General features: G+C 40.1%; 1 protein-coding gene across 3 annotated transcripts in view; it reads right to left on the reverse strand.

The window, feature by feature from the left end:
* Positions 1-19463, reverse strand: part of KLHL2 (kelch like family member 2) — a 124571-nt gene extending 105108 nt beyond the window's left edge. Inside the window, exons 1-2 of one of the 3 annotated variants that reach the window (XM_060012188.1) lie at positions 19296-19462; positions 7623-7748 (exon numbers count right to left, since the gene is read on the reverse strand). In XM_060012188.1, the coding sequence (XP_059868171.1) occupies positions 7623-7748; positions 19296-19321 (152 nt within the window). In that variant the 5' untranslated portion in view covers positions 19322-19462. Of the gene's footprint in view, positions 1-7622; positions 7749-17904; positions 17962-19295 lie in introns of those variants that run through there. The other 2 variants (XM_060012189.1, XM_060012190.1) reach the window with 2 other exon arrangements.
* Between the last annotated feature and the right edge of the window lie 311 nt (positions 19464-19774).

Below are 19774 nucleotides of genomic sequence, written 5' to 3' on the forward strand. Positions count from 1 at the left end.
GTCTGAAAGAAATGAAAAACTAGTTTAAAGAAAATGTAACATTCCATTTTTATAAATTTAAATTATAATTCTTAAGTTAAACTTAAGTTATAATTCTATAACTTGGGGCTTCCCTGGCAGCACAGTGGTTAAGAATCTGCCTGCCAATGCAGGGGAAATGGGTTTGAGCCCTGGTCTGGGAAGATCCCACAAGCTGAGGAACAACTAAGCCCGTGCGCCACAACTACTGAGCCTGCACTCTAAAGCCCGCAAGCCACAACTACTGAAGCCCACGGGCCACAACACTGAAGCCTGCACGCCTAGAGCCCGTGCTCTATAACAAGAGAAGCCACCACAATGAGAAGCCCGCTCACTGCAACGAAGAGTAGCCCCCGCTCGCCACAACTAGAGAAAGCCCGTGCGCAGCAACGAAGACCCAACGCAGCCAAAAATAAATAAATAAAATTTATATTAAAAAAAAATTCTATAACTTAAACTTTACAAAACTCCTGCCCTCCTATTCCCATAACCATACCTTACACCAAGTATAATTGAAAGAAAAGTGACTTTTACTTCTAAAATTTCTCTTTCATTAGCCAAAGGTTAATAACAACACTCTCTAGGGTACAGCTGATATTCTACCTATTAGAGGTGACAGCCCAAGAGCAGAATGGAGAGAACAAGGAAGTTCTCCCTTCCCAGAAGTCAGGAAGCCACTCTCAGCTACCTATTTCTGGCAGCAGGAAGTTGACACAATGACAGGAAATAACAAAAGATTTTCAGCTGTACAAGGAGTAGGTTTCTTCAGAGATTTTGTTTGTTTGTTTGTTTGTTTTAAGAGTTACTGGGACTTGTCTGGTGGTGCAGTGGTTAGGAATCTGCCTGCCAATGCAGGAGACACAGGTTCAATCCCTGGTCCGGGAAGATTCCACATGCCACGGACCAACTGAGCCCATGTGCCAAAACTACCGAGCTTGCGCTCTAGAACCCGCAAGCCACAACTATGGAGCCCACGCTCCTAGAGCCCGTGCTCCGCAACAAGAGAAGCCACTGCAATGAGAAGCCCACGCACTGCAACAAAGAGTAGCCCCCACTAACCGCAATGAGAGAAAAGCCTGCGCACAACAACAAAGACCCAACACAGCCAAAAATAAATAAATAAATTTATTTTTAAAAAAACAGAATTACAGGGCTTCCCTGGTGGCGCAGTGGTTGAGAGTCCGCCTGCCGATGCAGGGGACACGGGTTCGTGCCCCGGTCTGGGAAGATCCCACATGCTGTGGAGCGGCTGGGCCCGTGAGCCATGGCCGCTGAGCCTGCGCGTCCGGAGCCTGTGCTCCACAACGGGAGAGGCCACAACAGTGAGAGGCCCACGTACCGCAAAAAAAAAAAAAAAAACAGAATTACATAAAATTGGCAATAAAGGGTAAGAGAAAAGGGAATGACATTAAAAAACAAAAGTGCTGATGAGCCTCAAAGAGAGTTCATTTTTTAAAACACTAGCAGTCGTTGACTTCATTAAAACAATCCTTGTTGTGGATGTGGCAGCCAAGACTCAGCTATTCAAAGGTCATTCTTCATTCTGAAAATCAACATCAACTATTAGCCTGGTTACATGCTAGCTACTGAAATGGTGCAACACAAAGATCAAAAACATACTGTTCCACAGCCATACAGTTCACCCCCAAAATGGTACAAACAGCTGAATGACGGCTACAGCTAAGTAATCCCAGGATGAGACAAGGTGCACCACATGCAGGGAAGCAGGAAAAAACCTCACAGGCCAAAAGAACGTCAGAGCAGCAATGAACCTTAGACTGCATTCCATCCACTCCCCTCATTTTATAGTTAAGTCTCAAAAAAGTAAAACAACTGGCCCAAGGCCAAAGAGTTTGTCCAAAAACTAGGGTCATTCACCTCAGGAAGGAGAGCTAGGTGTGGCCCTCCCTGTAGTTTACTGACTGAGACCTTCATCAACAGGGGCCCACTCACACATCAGTGGAAGGTCTGGCTACCAGCCCCATGGGAGTGGGGGGAAAAGTAACATGAATAGACCTATTAAAAGTCAGTCTTTCTAGATTTTTCAAAGAAAAAGAAAATGTCTCAAAATAACCAGACTATTTTTCTTACTTTTCCTTCAGTATCACTTAATAACGACTGCATTTTACATTCTAATAACTACTTTTGCAACGAGATTAACTGAAACAGCATGGGCAGACCTGCTGGATTATCCCAGCTATATTTTCTCCCCAAAACTAAATGAAAACCTACTTACTGAAACTGATGTCAGAGCAGTACTAGGAAACAAATCTAATATCCATTATTTAGTTTAATTTTCTCTTATCTCTCTCTCTCCAATCCACTCTCCACCCAGCAGCCATTGTGTTCTTTTCAAAATACAAATCTGATCTGATCATGTCACATCCCTGCTTAAAACTCTCCAATGGCTTCTCCCACGGCAACTCCTGATAAAGACCAAAATGCAGAAGGCTCTAAGAATGCTGGCCCTCACCTACTCACTCAGCCTCCTCTCTTGCCATGACCCCCCAGCCATCTGCACTCCAGCTACCCCTCAGCTCCTCCAGGAGGCTAGCTCACTCCCACCACAAGACTTGGACACTGCCATTCCCTATGCCTGACTTCATTTCCTTACTTCTCTTTTCCTTTCGATCTCAGCACAATTATTCTTATCTTCTCAGGGAAGCTTTCCCTGACCACTGTTATCTAACTTCATAGCCCTCCCTGTAGCAGTTACTGCCATTAAAATTTACAGTAAATTATTTGTGTGATTCTTTGATTAATGCCTGCTTCCTGCAGTCAATCATAAGCCCCATGAGGGTAGCAGCCATGTCTGTTTTGCTTACCATTGTATCTCCAGCACCCAGCAGATGAATATTTACTGAATCTTTAATTAAAGAAGAAATAAACAAATGATGCAACAAAAAAAAGGATGAGCTTTCAGGAAGATATAGCATAGAGAGATTAAAGGAAAGTTTAAGTCACTCCCTTCTTAGCCCTAGCTTTTAAATATATGTACTTTCACAAACGGAATGATGGGAAAATATATGTCTTTCACAAAATGCTAAGAAAATAAAACCAAGCCTGTTAATACATACATTAGTCTTTTAATTAAAAAAAAGCTACTCGTTTTTCAATCAACTTTTAAAGTCACTCTTTCACTGCAGTGACTCTTAACATATTTGAGAATTACTTAGCAATGGGCAGGTCACTACTCCCCCAAATTACTAACACTACCACCACCACCACCAAAGAGAGATTTACATTTTTCTCTGTCTAAAAGTTTTCTTATATTTCATGCAAATGGAAATGAAAAGAAAGCAGGAGTAGAAATACTCATATCAGACAAAGCAGACTTTAAAACAAAGTCTATAACAAAAGACAAAGGACATTATACATAAAGAGATCAATACAAGAAGAGGATGTAACACTCATTAACATATATGCACCTAATACAGGAGCACCTAGATATATAAAGCAAATATTAACAGACATAAAGGGAGATGTTGACAATAATACAATAATAGGAGGGGACATTAACACCCCACTGACATCAATGGACAGATCATCCAGACAAAAATCAATAAGGAAACAGTGTCTTAAATACCACATTGGACCAGTTGGACTTAAAAGATATCTACAAGACAAGACATTCCATCCAAAACAGCAGAATGTACTTTCTTTTCAAGTACACATGGAATGTTCTCCAGGATAGATCACATGCTAAGCCACAGACAAGTCTCAACAAATTTGAGAGGACACAAATTATATCAAGCATTTTTTCCAACCACAACAGTGTGAAACAAGAAATCAAATACAAAAAGAAGAATGCGAAAAGCACAAACACATGGAGACTAAACATGCTACTAAAAAAACCAATGGGTCAATAAAGAAATCAAAGAGAAAATCAGAAAATACCTCAAGACAAATGAAAATGAAAACACAACTTTCCAAAATCTATGGAATGCAGCAAAAGCAGTTTTAAGAGGGAAGTTTATAGTGATACAGGCCTTCCTCAAGAAAAAAGAAAAATCTCAAACAACCTAATCTACATCTAAAGGAATTAAAAAAAAAAGAACAAAGCCCAAAGTCATCAGAAGGGAGGAAATAATAAAGATCAAAGGGAAAATAAGTAAAACAGAGACTAAACAAACCAAAAAAAAAGCAAACAAAAAACAATGAAACCAAGAGCTTTTTTAAAAGATAAACAAAATTGATAAAACTTTCAGCCAGGCTCACCAGCAAGAAGAGAGGACTCAAATAAAATAAAAACTGAAAGAGGAGAAATAACAACCTATACCACAGAGATTCAAAAAAATCATAAGAGAATACTACAAACAGTTATATGCTAACAAATTAGACAACCTAGTAGAAACGGACAAATTTCCAGAAACATACAAACTGTCAAGACTGAATCAAGAAAAATCAGACAATTTGAGCAGACCAATCACTAGTAATGAAATTAAATCTGTAATAAAAAAAACCTCTCAGCAAACAAAAGTCCAGGACAGGATGGCTTCACAGGGTAGTTCTACCAAACATATAAAGAAGAGCTAATACCTATCTTTCTCAAACTATTCCAAAAAATTAAAGAGGATTGAACACTCCCAAATTCATTCTACAAGGCCACCATTAATTACCCTGATACCAAAATCAGAAAAAGATATTACAAAAAAAGAAAATTACAGGCCAATATATCTGATGAATACAGATGCAAAAATCCTCAACAAAATATTACCAAGCCGAATTCAACAATATATAAATAGGATCACATACCACGATCAAGTGGAATTTATTTCAGGGATTCAAGGATGGTCCAACACCCATAAATCAATGTGATATACCACATTAACAAAAGGAAGGATAAAAATCACATTATCACCTCAAAAAAAGTATTCAACAAAATTCAACATCCATTCATGATAAAAACTCTCACCAAAGTGGGTACAGAGGAAACATATCTCAACATAATTAAGGCCATTTATGATAAACCGTTAGCAAACATAATACTTAACGATTAATGCTGAAAGCTTTTCTTCTAAAATCGGGAACAAGACAAGGATGCTCACTCTTGCCACTTCTATTTAACATAGTATTGGAAGTCCTAGCCACAGCAATCAGAAAAGAAAGAGAAATAAAAGGAATCTAAATTGGAAGGGAAGAAGTAAAACTGTTACTACTTGCAGATGACATGATACTATATATAGAAAACCCTAACAGTCTCCACCAATAAAATATTAAACAAATGAATTTAGTAAATTTGCAGGAGACAAAATTAATATATGGAAGTCTGTTGCTTTTTTATATACTAATAATGAACTATCAGAGAAAGTAAGAAAACAATCCCATTCAAAATCCACCAAAAAAAAAAAAAATACCTAAGAATAAACTTAACCAAGGAGGTGAAAGACCTACACTCTGAAAATATAAAATATTGATGAAGGAAAAGAAGATGATATAAAGAAATGAAAAGATAGCCCATGTACATAGATTAGAAGAATTAATATTGTTAAAATGTCCACACTACCCAAAGCAATCTATAAATTTAATGCAATCCCTATCAAAATACTCATGACATTTTTCACAGAACTAGAACAAATACTCCTAAAATTTATATGGAACCACAAAAGACCCTGCACAGCCAAAGCAGTCTTGAGAAAAAAAGAACAAAGCTGGAGGTATCACACTCCCTGACTAAAAAGTACCATAATCAAGGCAGCATGGTATTGGCACAAAAACAGAAACATAGATCAGTGGAACAGAATAAAGAATTGCCCATCTATGGTCAATTAATGTACAACAAAGGAGGCAGGAATATACAATGGAGAAAAGACAGTCTCTTCAACAAGTGGTGCTGGGAAAACTGAACAGCTACATGTTAAGAATGAAAGTAGAACATTTTCTCAAACCATATACAACAATAAACTCAAAATGGATTAAAGACCTAAATAGAAACCTGAAACCATAGAGCACCTAGGAAAAAAACATAGGCAGAACACTCTTTGACACAAATCATAGCAATATTTTTTTTGTCTGTCTCCTAAGGCAAAACAAACAAAAGCAAAAATAAACAAATGGGATCTAATTATACTTAAAAGCTTTTGCATAGCAAAGGAAATCATTGACAAAATGATAAGACAACCTACTAAATGGAAGAAAATATTTGCAAATGATACGCCTGATAAGCTGTTAATATCCAAAATACACAAACAGTTCATACAATTCAATATCAAAAACACAATATGATTAAAAAATGGGCAGAAGACCTGAACAGACATTTTCCAAAGAAGACATACAAATGGCCAGACACATGAAAAGATGCTCAACATCTGTAATTTTCATAGAAAAGCAAATCAAAACCACAATGAGCTATCACCTCACACCTGTCAGAATGGCTATCATCAGAAAACCTACAAATAACAAATGTTGACAAAGATGTGGAGAAAAGGAAACACTCTTACACTGTTGGTGGGAATATAACTTGGTACAGCCACTACAGAAAACATTATGGAGGTTTCTCAAAAAACTGAAAATAGAACTACCAGCAATTCTAATCCTGGGTATACATCTGAAGAAAATGAAAACACTAATTCGAAAAGATACACGCATCTGAATGTACAGAGCAGCATTATTTACAATAGCCAAGATGCAGAAGCAACCTAAGTGTCCATCAACAGTTGAATGAATAAAGAAGATGTGGTATATACACACAATGGAATACTACTCAGCCATAAAAAAGAATGAGATTCTGCCATTGGCAACAACATGGATGGGTCTAGAGGGTATTATGCTAAATGAAATAAGTCAGAGAAAGAAAAATATTCTATGTTATAGCTCATATGTGGAATCTAAAAAAGAAAACAAACTAGTGAATATAGCAAAACAGAAACAGACTCACAGGTGGTTACCAGTGGGGAGAAGAATGGGAGAGGCAGGATGGGGGTAGTGGATTTGACTGAGAGGTACAAACTACCATGTATAAAATGGATAGGCCACAAGGATATATACACATTATTTTGTGGTGACTTTAAGTGGAGTATAATCTATAAAAATGTTGAGTCTCTATGTTGTACACCTGGAACTAATATGATGTTATAAATTAACTATTCAATAAAAAAAATTTTAATAAAAGTTTTCATATGCTTTGCAAGGATAAGTTAGAAACCCTAGACCAGCCAGTCCAATAGAAATATAATGTAAGTCAGAATGCTCTAGTAATCCATTTAAAAATAAAAACAAGTGAAATTAATTTAATGGAATTAAGTAAAATTCTATTTAACCCAAAATATCCAATATTAGAATTGATATCATTTCAAAATGCATTATTTTTAAAACTTATTAATAAATATTTTACTTTTTTTTTGGTTGTTAGTCTTGAAAATCCATTATTTTCCACTTACAGAGCACCTCAATTCAGACTAGCCACATGTGGCTAGTGGCTACCATATTGGACAGTGCAGCCTTATACCATTCACACTTCTGATAAATTTTTTGCTTTCTTCCTTCCTTTAAAAAACTTGCAGAAAAAGCTTTAAATGTTCTCTGTATCAAACAAAGCAAAAATGAGGGGTGGGGAATATATTCACTTTATAGTGAAAAATAAAGGTATGTTAATGTAATAATACCTTCTTAATTCATTCATGACTTTAAAAGCTTTCTTCATATGCCAAGGATTCACTGTCACCGGGCAGTGTTTTTCGGTATTATCATCTTTTGAATCGAGAGGCTTCTGATGACCCTGCTTTGTGCATCTGTACATAAAAGAAAATAACAAAACACAGAAAAAGATCTTATTAAAGATAGCTTAGTTCAGACTTATCAGGCTACAAGAGATACAATGAATGCCCTTCTCCCCCACTCATTTAGAGGAAGTCTCACAGCATTTTTCAACCCAAGACTAAAACACAGTTCAGAACACTTTCTGATGGTCACTGTGGTTTTAACAAAAAAGTAGATAATTACCTCCCTGGTTTCAAAGCTCTCTCAAAGATGGGCACAGAAAATTCAGTAAACATGGTTTAGCAGATACCTTCAGAAGAAATGCTGAGAAATGATTTTCTCTGTTGGAAATTAACCTGCTTTTACATTCTGCAGTGGGCCTATTTACAAACCAAGACAGGAACTGGGTCGTATTTTACACACACCTCAGAAGCTTAGAATCTGATTTGAATTTTGTTTTCTACCTGCAAGGTTATTCACCCCATATACTTTGGACCTACTTTAACTGTTTACTGAGTATTAACTTTAAGGCAGACACTGTACTAAATTTTCTTTCATTGCTTAATCCTCACAACAACTCTGTGAGCTAATTACTATTATTATCCCCATATAAAGATAAAGAGATTGAGGCAGAAAACAATCTGGGTAAATGGTAGAGCTGATAAGAGTGCAGGGAGTCTGACCCTCAAGGCCATTCTTTTCACTAATGTTCAATACCATTTCCTACATTAAGCAATGGATAGTTAATATCATATTTAAATGTGTAATTTTTAAGAGTACAAAGCTATGTTAGTATTGCTGTATAAATTATTCTTTCGAAATCTGGGAGCAAAAAAATTAACAAATGAAATCAGGGTGCCATTGTAGGGAGGGTTAACTGCATATGGACAGACAAAAGGAACTTTTTGAGGAGATGGTTGCACAACTCTAGAAATTTACTACGATCACAATTATAATGGGTGAATTTTATGGTATGTAAATTATATTTTAATAAAGCTATTAAAGTTTAATAAATTAGGAAACCAAATAAAGCCTAAAAAAATCATACTTGTATATACATCACACAAAGAACAAAAGGCAAACATCATTATTTATTGCACCATTTCTTTTCACACCTCTTCCTTTCCTGACCCATTTCTGAAAGAATAATTCATTCTTTAAATATTATTTTATTAATTCAGCAAATAATTTTTGAGTGCCAACTATGTACCAAGCACTATTCTAGGCACAAGGAACATATCAATAAACAAAATAAAAATCCCTGTCCTCAGGGAGCTTGGAGTCAGGGGGCGGGCGGGGGTGGGGGGCATCGACAGTACACACAACAGACCAGTAGAGTAAGTGGCACGTTAGAAGTTAAGAACTACGGAACAAAGAAAGAGGGCCGGGTAAAGAGAGTGAGGAGTATGGGGGTGATGGTGATGGACTGATGGAACTTGCAGTATTAAACAGGGTGATCAGGGCAGGCCAAATTGAGAACTGAGATTAGAATGAGGACCAGGACGGGGGAGAAGGCCCAGACAGAAGGAATAACTAGAGCAAAGGCCAGTATGCACCTCGTGTGTTCCAGGACATGAGAGCAGGGCCGGAGGGGGGAGTACAGATCATGTAGGACACTAGCTTTTACCCTGAGTGAGCTAATTACTATTATCCCCATATAACAGATAAAGAGATTGAGGCAGAAAACAATTTGGGTACACTAGCTTTTACCCTGAGTGAAATGGCAAGGTACTGCAGAACAGTGACACAACCCAACTTATGTTTTCAAAGGATCATTTTGGCTGCTGGTTGAGAATAGTCTCTATGGGTCAACGATGAAAAGAGGGAAGCTACTGAGAAGGGTAATGCAGGAGGAAATGACACTGGCTCAGAACAGCGTAGCAGCAGTGGAGGCAGGAGCAGTGATGAGAAGTGTCTGAGTTCTGGATATATTTTAAAGGAGTGCTAATAAGATCTGTTGACAGAAGGCACGTGCCATGTCAGTGAAGTCTGAATAACTCCAAGTTTTTTAGCCTGAGTAGCTAGAAGCATTGACTTTCCATTAACTGAATGGAGGAGGCTGCAGATAGAATCAGTCTGGAAGTTGGAAGATCAAGGGCTCAGTTTTTACACATGTTGGTTTTAAGATATCAGACTTCCAAGTGAAGATGTTCTCAAATTGGCAGATGATTACAGGAGTCTAGAATTTGAGAGAAAAAAATCTAGCTGGAGACAGAAATGTAGTACATGAAGCCATGAAACTCGGGTACTTGAACATTAAGATAAGCCAGCATTAACCACAGAAGTTATCCTTGCTCGTTCCCCCTCCCCCAGAATCAACACTTATTGAGGGATACCTGATCCTTTGAGGGCTCACCCACTAGAAGTGGACATCAGAGCTGCTACCCCACCAACTGAGTTTCTAAAGGGACCTTACAAACGAATTAGTGCCATTGCTGCCTCCAGTGGGTGAGTCCACGGCTGGAGTGGGAGAATGGGACAGTGCACTCTACTCCTTGTGGCCGCGTGCGCACGTGCACATGCATAGAGGGATGTTACACCCAGCCTAAGAAAAAGAGCTAGAAGCCAAGAAAGAAAGAACATCCAGATCTGGCAGAGGGAAGTGGGGACACACTTTTTAGTATAAGACATATTCTCATAATGCCATTTCCACCGCCTTTTCATTAAGAAAACAGTAGGAAAAGGGGAAATTATGTAGATATATGCAACCTACACAAACTTTCTGACCACGTAACACCGAATATCCACATATGTAGCAAGTTAATGATATTTATATCTGCTTCAAATTTAATTACTTAACTTTACAACAGAGGGAAAATATAGTATCGAGGACTGGCAAAACTATCATAGAAGGCCTTTCAATGCTCAGAATGGAAACGAAAGCAACTCTGCCCTACAAAGAATATCATTAAGAGTCAAGAGTGTACATATTTGCTTAAGAAATTGGGAATTAAAACTTCCTGCATTAAAGAATTAACTTTAAGACAGATACCATACAACAACCAATGTTTATATTGCTGCTTTCTTTCTTAAAGCTAAATATTTTTAGCTCCCACTTCTCTAATACTCCAGAAACTCTGCAAAGAAAAGATTCCATTCGAAGGCTTAAAGAAATAAATAAGAAATAACACCGCATTCTTTTAAGTGTTCTCTGTACTGAGAGCCCCTTACAAATGCAGCACCCTGCCACAGACTTCATTTTCAACACTGAAGTCCTTTCTACAATTTTCTAATTCCTATATGGTTTTGTGTCAGATGGTCTCTCCTTCAGAAGCAGAACTGAGTAACAGAAAATGATACATCATGTCCAAAATTACAGATGTGGAAGATGAACATCCACTAGAAAGCAACCAAGTGGGAGGGAAAGGTTTGCCTTTTAAGTTACACCATAAGTACAGTTACACCTCCCTGCTTCCCTTGTGAAGCGAAGGGCTAGCCTTTTCCAGAAAAGCTCCTCACTATGAGAACCGTCTTCTTTAAACTATCTGGAGGAGATACTTTTTCAAGGTTCTTTCACTTTTAAGTCTTTCCCCCAACTCTACATCCCATAACCAGTGTTAAAACTACCCAACAGCCTGTTGTTACAACACATATTCTACAATAATTGAGGGTTCAAGGGTTTGGATCCCAGAACACTGCTAACAGATAATCCAAAAGCCTTCCTTCCACGACTGACTCTTCTACAAATTCCCAGCTGTAGGTAAGGATGGCTTCTCAGACCGGGTAATTTTCTAACTCTGCCTAAGAACACACTACTGCCAATAACTGAATTCTCAAGAGAGGAGGCAAAGACTCTAATAAGGGCTGTCTCCTTCCAACAGTCAAGATTCCATAACCAACCAAAGGTTTAAACCTCCTGCAAAAATTTTGAGAACATCTTAGAAATAACATACAGTTTCTTTAGATGCATATTATTTGCTCTGGAATAGTGATTTCCAATGGAGGGGACAGAAGGACCACATGACTCAAGCAATTTTTCTAAACTACCCATAACCATCCCTCTTCATGTGAAGATTCAGGCAAGCCCTTTTTACAGGTCTAGGCATACCAGAATGACAGCATCTCGACAAGTAGGGGGAAAAGACAGCTATGTATGATTTTTTAAAAAAGAAGGTGATGTAATATGCCCCACCACCCACTTACCTCCCACCACAGGACAATCATCTCAGATAAAGAACGAACACTTTAGGAAATAGAGGTTGTTTATGTTTTCAAGGTTTTCTGGTGGAAATAATGCTGTAAGTCATGTGAATGATGCAGCTGAAAAATTTAACAGGGGACCAGACATTTTCACATTCACGACAAATACTCAGCCTCTGGGTGGCCACCATCTCTACTCTCCCCTTTGCCTGTACACCTCAAAAGCTGCAAGACTCCCCTGCTTGCAATGAGTCACCCACCATTACTTATAAATTTCTGCCAAGTTCACATCAGCAGCTGATGTTTTCAAAGTCACCATCCATGTTATACTGCTATGAAGTTCTCCATTACTTTATATCTCTATTTTCTCTGCTGTCTTCCAAGCTAAACTTGCATTTGGAAGCTGATTATCATAAGAACATTGCTCCCATAACAAGTCCAGGATATAAGAAGTAGAGATTCAACCATAACTCATACTTTAATACTTGTTGTGCCACTCTACAGTTTCCTAACAAAATACACTCACATCCTTCACCTCACCCAAATAACCACCTTATTACTTAGAGGTTGTAAAAGTGGGAGGCTTTCTCCACTGGAAACATTTTGGTTTGTGGTAGAGTTGTGCTTTCAGTCTTTGCAATTAGCTACATGCAAAAAGACCTGCTCTGCAAATTTTTTTCAGCTGCTTGGAATTTACACTTTTATCAGGTACAGACCCAGCAGACTAACTGTAATCAATGAACATATGGTCATATTACCAAATAATGTTAATGTCTGCCCTACAGACACGTAAGAACTTGAATTAGACCTTCAGTACACAGACCTTTAGAACTGAGTATGAAGCATCTTGTGAGATAAAAAAACTCCTATCCAGTCACAGAACACGATACAGACAACATCATAACAATGCCACTGAATACATTAGTATAGTACATGTATTGCTAAAAGTTATGTTTCCAATTTCCCAGAGTTGGAAAGGAAAAGTCTAGAAAAGCTGGCCATGCTCAATTTTACTAAAACAGCTTAGCACTTAAAGCGGAGTGATGAACCTTCCGGAGGATGGAGGGGGGACTTCGCCCTGTCCTCCCCCAGGACCAGGATGTGGCCTTCGAGAGAAACACCGGCAGGAGGAGGTAGCTGGGACTCTGAGGTGCAGAGGTGACGAAGCTCTCTGATGCTAGAACAACAGAGCTGTAAAATGCTCTGCTTCAGTTCAACCCCGCTCCCTCTAACCTACGTGACAAACAGAGGACAACCTGGCACTTTTTGTCCCTGATAGTGACTACTACCAGGAAAGCAACCAGGGTAAAAGCATGTCTTATGCAAGATCAGTCTTATTTTAAAGCATATGTTATAAACAATTAACACAGCATTGTCAGAGTGGGATATCTGTGAGGTGCTAAAATAGGGAGGAGAAGGTTGATGATCCATTTCAAACATTTCCATGTCTTTTATCACTCTCATTTCTGAACTTTCTTTTGTCACTTTTCCTATTACCATCACTTGGCTGGTAAGGGGGCAGCACTATGACTTGGCATATTCAGTTGACTGGGCTACATTTCCCAGCATTTAATGAAAAGGCACTGGAAGAGGAGCAAAATCAGCTGGAAGAAATGAACTGCAGTCCTAGCCTGCAGATACTAACCAAGTGACCTTGGATTAGTCCCTTAGCCTCTCTGGGCTTCAGACTGTGTACTTATAAAATAAGGTTTTTGTTATTCCACAGATCTGTCCAATAGGAAATGTAATATGAAAGTCAAAGATAGTGACACCTCACCTACTTGCCTCAGGAGCTGTATAAGCACTAAATACTATGTGAATGTAAACACAGTTAAGAAGAAATATGGAGTTAGGAGCTAAACTGAACATGGAGATACATTTTTATGGATTTTCTTGGCCTTCTTCATTTTTAATTGCAACACTAAATTAAAAGTTATTGGCAATACTCCAGACCACCACCACTGTTAATAAATCAAGTAGGTAAGCACTGCCTAGCCCATTGCTGCCCTATACTAAGCAGGGTGAGTGATTAGGATGCTGAACACAGAAATCTTCTCCAGTTACCAGCCAACTAAGAAGGCACTTCAGAAACCACCAGGGAATGGCACGAAGTCCGTACACAAGTGCAAGATTATGTGCTACCAATTATAAATAGTATAGGAATTGCAAAGAGGAGCTAGAATGAGTTGATGTATACAAGGAAGACTTTGTGAAGGGGATGGGGCTCCAACTGGGCCTTGGAGGAATTCTAAGTTGTTTTAGCTGAGGACAGGATAGGAAAAGGCTGGAGACTCCTGGCTTGTGAGAAGGTATAGTTTACCTTGGGAGGTTAAGGCACATAATGATTTTGAACATATAAGATAAGGCCAAAATGATGGAGGGCTGAGACTTCCTGGCTGAGATATATGGTTTTGTTAAGTGTTTGACTTGACTCGATGTTGCAGGGGTGAGGGGTGAGGGGTAAAAACAATAGGTGGACTGGAAGGTGATGAGAGAACACCTAAGAGTTCAACAGGAGAAATAATCCAGGTATCAAGGGATGAAACCTTGAGTATCATCAGAGTATCAGCAATCAGAATGGACACTTGAAACCAACACTGTACAGTTCCTGGGAGCTGATAAAATGTGGAGGATGACGAAAGAAAGAGAAATCAAAGAACATTACAAGGCTTTGTATATCCAGGACCAGAAGAATGATTATTCCACTAAGTGGAGATGTTATAAAGGGAAGTCAGTTTGAGAACAAATATGAAAACTCAGTTTTAGACATGTTGAATATGATGTATGAGCTAAGGGTAGATGTTCCGTAAGAAGCTCAAAATTCAAAACTGAGGCACAGATCTAGAGCCCAGGCTTAAGATACAGATGAAGCCACAAATTAGTGATTAATAGTCGACTGAAAAGAAGAATTGGCCAAGGCCTGCAGCTGGGAGAAACAGCTACTGCCAACGAACAGAAGCCATGTAAGCCAAAAAAGCAATCAACAGAGAGAGATTAGAGTCCCAGTTTCTCCTCTACTTGATAAGCTTGGGAACGTAACTTAACCTCTGAAAACTAATAATAATAAGAGAACTACACTTCATAAGGTAGGTTGTTGACAAGATTAAATGAGATAAAGTAATAAAATAAATAAAGTAAATCACCTTTAACAACCTAAAAACTAGAGCAGGAAACCAAGAAAAAGTAGTGTCATGGCAAGCAAGGGCCTGTTTTTCAAGGCAGGATCAGTGAAAAGAACTGGTCAAAAAATACTTTAGCAAATGCCCATAGCCTGAAATTCGAGACAGAAAAGCACACAACACAAAGTACACAGACCCACCCACTACAGTAACTGTATCATGTATTTGTTTACTGTCACTTTCAACCATGAGGAAAAGGGACTTCGTTTTGTTTTCTGAGATATTCCCAAAGCCTGGTCACCGAAGGCACCCAATAAATATGAATAAAAAACCTGAACTCTCTCATTGTAAACAGTAAATACATCTGGAATTTGGTAAAATTCTATAGAAAAGCATCTGAAAGGCAATTTCCATTCTCTGTATCACCTTGAAAGAACTTTCCACCTGATGTTAAGAAAGAATTTCACTTGCTTTCATAAACACTCTTTGTGCAGTTCCGTAACAACCACAGCTGAGTAGATGTACAATCACCTTCACAAAAGCACACTTACTAATATCTACTGATGCCTACTATGTGCATAAGAAAATGTAAATTAGAAACAAGAGGTTTAGGACTATTTGGTGGGAGGGGGAGGAGTGATTTCCCAGAATCAGAGACTACTACATAAATGCTACCTATTTTCAGAATCCACTTCTCAAGTTCCCAAATGCACCTCAAAATTTTCCTTATATATGACACTTCAACACATGTTGACGCACACATCTTCTTTCAACATCACCATGTGGGCCATTATCGTTCCCGAATATTTTAAACGTCTTTGTCTATCATTAAGGAGATTCACCTATGATCAGAGAGGTGCCCAATTTATACTTAGGACTAGTTAAACAAAAACAAGAATACATTCCAAAGGGTTATAAAAGGCAAACAAGTGAATACTGGGGTAACCCATGCCAAGGTTCCAAATTCATAGTAATTAAATCTTAGAATTAGAATGAACATTAAAGGTCATCTGGTCCAGTGGATCGCAAACATCAGGTTTCAATGAACTTTTTATTGATCTGTGACAAAATGAGGACAATGTGTAAGTTTTCATAAAACTAAATGTACTCAATTTAAGAACTATCCTTTGGCCTGAGATTATGTACTTCCCTGTATTGGGGGAGGGGCACTAAAATGTCCTTTCTTTTACAAAAAGATGATGATAGATGATAATTTTATCCTTTTTTTTTTAACTTGGCTAAACAAAAAACTTAGCAATTCTATGTTGGACTTCATTTTTTTTTTTAATTTTACAGTCAGTGAAATCCAAAAATATGAGAATCTGTGCTCTAATCCAACTAATTTTCTGCTGCCTAAATCCCTCAGAATACAGTCAACAAGATGTTTGTCTGCCTATGCTGAACATCTCTAACACTCAAGAGCTTCCAGTGATGTGGAATTCACTGAAAAAAGACATGGCTGTATATCTGAGGCATGTTTGGAAAAGCAAGAAAGCAAGGCCTACAGGGAGAAAGCCAACTTGTGAAAGAGGGCCAGTAGGAAAATAAAGGCCAAGAAAACTTTTCAGTGAGGTCAAAGGGATGCACTCTGTCCTATACTCACAGTCTTCCTTCAACTTAGTAATTATGAAAATCCTTTACAAAAATAACTATAAAAGCTAGAATGTATAAAACATTCCTGAGGTCAGGGCTGATCAGTTTACAATTCCTTTCACACATCTCAGTTTATTGCCTGAGACAACTCCTTTGCTAACCTACATATAATTTTAGTTGAACGCTTTTCAGGTTCAGTCAGGCAAATGTCCCATGGTCTTAATATCACCCAGATCCAAAAATGCAGGAGAATCTAAAAGCCACATACACTCAAGGATGCAAAAAATAAGAGAGATATAAAGCCCATGACAATCAACATGAGAATCAAAAAGGATGAGAAGAACGTGAAGGCAAGAAGTAGAAAGAGCAGAAGAAATTTTAAAAACCTAATCTCAACAAGCCCATCTGAAGGAACTAGGGAGCCTGGACTAATAGTCACCTGCATCCCTCCAAGACAATGTCTAACAGGCTGAAAGGGAGCAAGGTGGGATTTGAAAAGGATGCAAAACTGGCTGTTAAAAGAGAAGGGCAAACAAAAGTATCACACTCAGTGCCAGGGAGAAACTAGCATGCAAACATTTGCAGAAGAAATGAATTAATAAACAGACATTTATGCAAAGAGGATCTGAGTCCCTGCTTCCACCACATCATCCAAGGCACTTTAAGCCCACCTCAAACAACTTTCTTTGCCTTTAAGCTCAAGCTAAAAATCTAACCTTATGAAAAGCTGAGCCCGCCCAATAACTTGCACTGGCCTCTGACCTAGCTAAGCTTTAGCACAGTGAGGCCTGACAAAGCTCCTTCCCCAAGAACTGCCATTTCTCAAATCCAGCACCCATGATTCAGTGTGGAAGGAAAAAAAATTATTGGGAGTAGAAGCAAATAGGTCAAGGGGTGGGAAGAAAAACTATTCTGATGCACAGAAAGGTAAAAAAACACTATAGTTCTGGAATTGGCGCTACTCCTAGATAGACCAAATGAAAACAAAACCTATTTGTATTTACCATTAAATGAACAAAAACAAAAGTCTCACCAACTTCAGCCACCCATGGCTGAACAGAGTTTTTTGGGTTTGGGTTTCAACTATTCTTTCATCCCTGTTGGCATTCAGGCTTTCTATTACATCTCAGCCTCTCATTGTTCCAGCACTACTGATGAAGTCTCAATAGCAAAGAACTGTGCTGAACACCAAAATTCTGATTAGTTGATGTCTTAGATTCAGTTTATCAATATTTGCATGCACACATTTATTTCATTTTAATTATCTCTATTTAAATGATTTTTAATATCTCTCCTCCCTCCCTCCAGAGCCTGCTTTTCCACACCCTTTTCTCACCTGCATTCTAAGGTCCCCCTTTTCTTTCCTTTAGGTCCCTCTGCTCCAGAAGCAAAACAGGGACTGCAGGGAACTGATATAAAGGGGGCAGGTTTACGACAAATATCATCCTATGTGGGATACCCTCTATACTATGTGTTGTCTATAGACAAGTAGCATTTCCTGCCTTGCGTGCCTCTGAGCCTGGGCAGAACTCATGTGCTGATGCTGTGCTCACACATGATGCTAACAATCCACCATCACGTTTCCTAGAGGTTCAGGAGCCTTCCCGAACCTGCTGAAGAACATGACCAGATGACAAAGTCTTCAAAGCGACAGCCATCACCAAGCAACTGAGCTCTTATTCCTACCAGCCCAGCAGGGTCAATTCAACAGTCGTAGGTACTCCTTAAATTTCCATGACCTGTTCCACTCAAGCTAAAATTTCTGTAAGGCACTTTTTAAAAGTGCCAGAATCCTATGAGCGCTCCTAAAAAGACTCAACATCAAAAAAATTTTCAGCCCAAGCCAAATATTTATATTTTGGCTGGTATTCTGCCAAATAGCCACAAGAGGCTGGTGTGATACAACTGCCCTGGAGTGAAGCTGGCCAAATCTAAGTGAAAAACAATAAAGCTCCAAGAATGAGCTGTCATGAAAAGGTACACGGTTCTTAGAATGAGATTTTTTGGCGGTTTGAAAAGTCAGATTCAAAGGGCTCTTGTTACTTCATAAAGGTTAAACTAAAGAAAGCAAATCAAAATTGAAATGTTCAAAACTCCTGGGGATTTACAGTCCACTTTTAACAAAATGCTAAAAAAAAAAAAATCTTGTATTGAATAATGCAATATCTTCAATGTCTCCCACATAATTGTTCAGCTTATTTCTGGAAACAATTTTGTCGCAGGTGGTCTTGACTGTACTTGGGTACTAAGGAAAAAGACACCTGTGCCTGATAGGTCGTACACTAACTAATTCGCCCAGGGTGCCAAAGAAACAGAAGATGCTGTGATTTCTGGATATGATTTTCTGCAGTGCCAGGTAAAAGAGGTCACATGCCCTGTTCAGCCGCGGCTCGGCTCGTTCCGAGTGATGTGCAAGCTCCTCGGACAGAATTTTGCTAGGAATTCGGGGAAGCAGGCAAGCTGAGTGGAATTCCTCTCGGCACCGGCGTCTGTACTTTGCAGCTTCCTTTTCCGACGGCCTCGCGCGCATCCTGTGTCTCCATCCCGCGGATGCTCGGCCCTCCCGAGACTCCCGCTCACCGGCGGAGGACCCTCCCCGCACACCGCGCGGTGACGCCCCGCCCGCCAGCCAGGCTGGGTTCCGCCCGCCGCCCGGCCCGCCGCCCGGCCCGCCGCCGGCCCTGCCCGGCCGCAGCCGCCCCGCCCGCCGCCCGTCAGCTCACTCACGCGGGAGGCCGCGGCGGCATCTCCATGGCGGCTCCTCTCAGGCTTCAGCTCGCGGGCACCCGCCGCCGCCAGCACCATTCCAGCTGCGGACGCCTGCCCAGCCCGCCCGCCGCGCCGCGTCCCATCCGCCCGGGCGCCCGCCCGCCGCCCCGCACCCGCGCTACACCCGCGCCGCACCCGCACCCGCCCCCGAAGTAGCCCAGCTCCGCCAGCCCCGCTCGGCTGGCTCGCTCAGCCTGCCGGCGCTGCTGGGGGCGGGGCTGCAGGCGGGCACTTCCGGGTGTGACGGGCCCTCGAGACCCCGCCCCGCACCGCCCCTTCCTGCAACCGCGAAGTACGGGGTGGGTCCGCCGGCCCAGACGCTGGAGCTGGAGACGTAAGGGTGCGGTCTCGCCGGAAAGCACGGCGTCCCTCCGCTCCGCGTTCCCTGACTGTCCCGCTCCACAGGCGCGCTCGCTCTGTCCTTTCCCAGCCTGCGG

Source organism: Delphinus delphis, chromosome 5, assembly GCF_949987515.2.
Source record: "Delphinus delphis chromosome 5, mDelDel1.2, whole genome shotgun sequence".
In the NCBI taxonomy this organism is placed as follows: domain Eukaryota; kingdom Metazoa; phylum Chordata; class Mammalia; order Artiodactyla; family Delphinidae; genus Delphinus; species Delphinus delphis.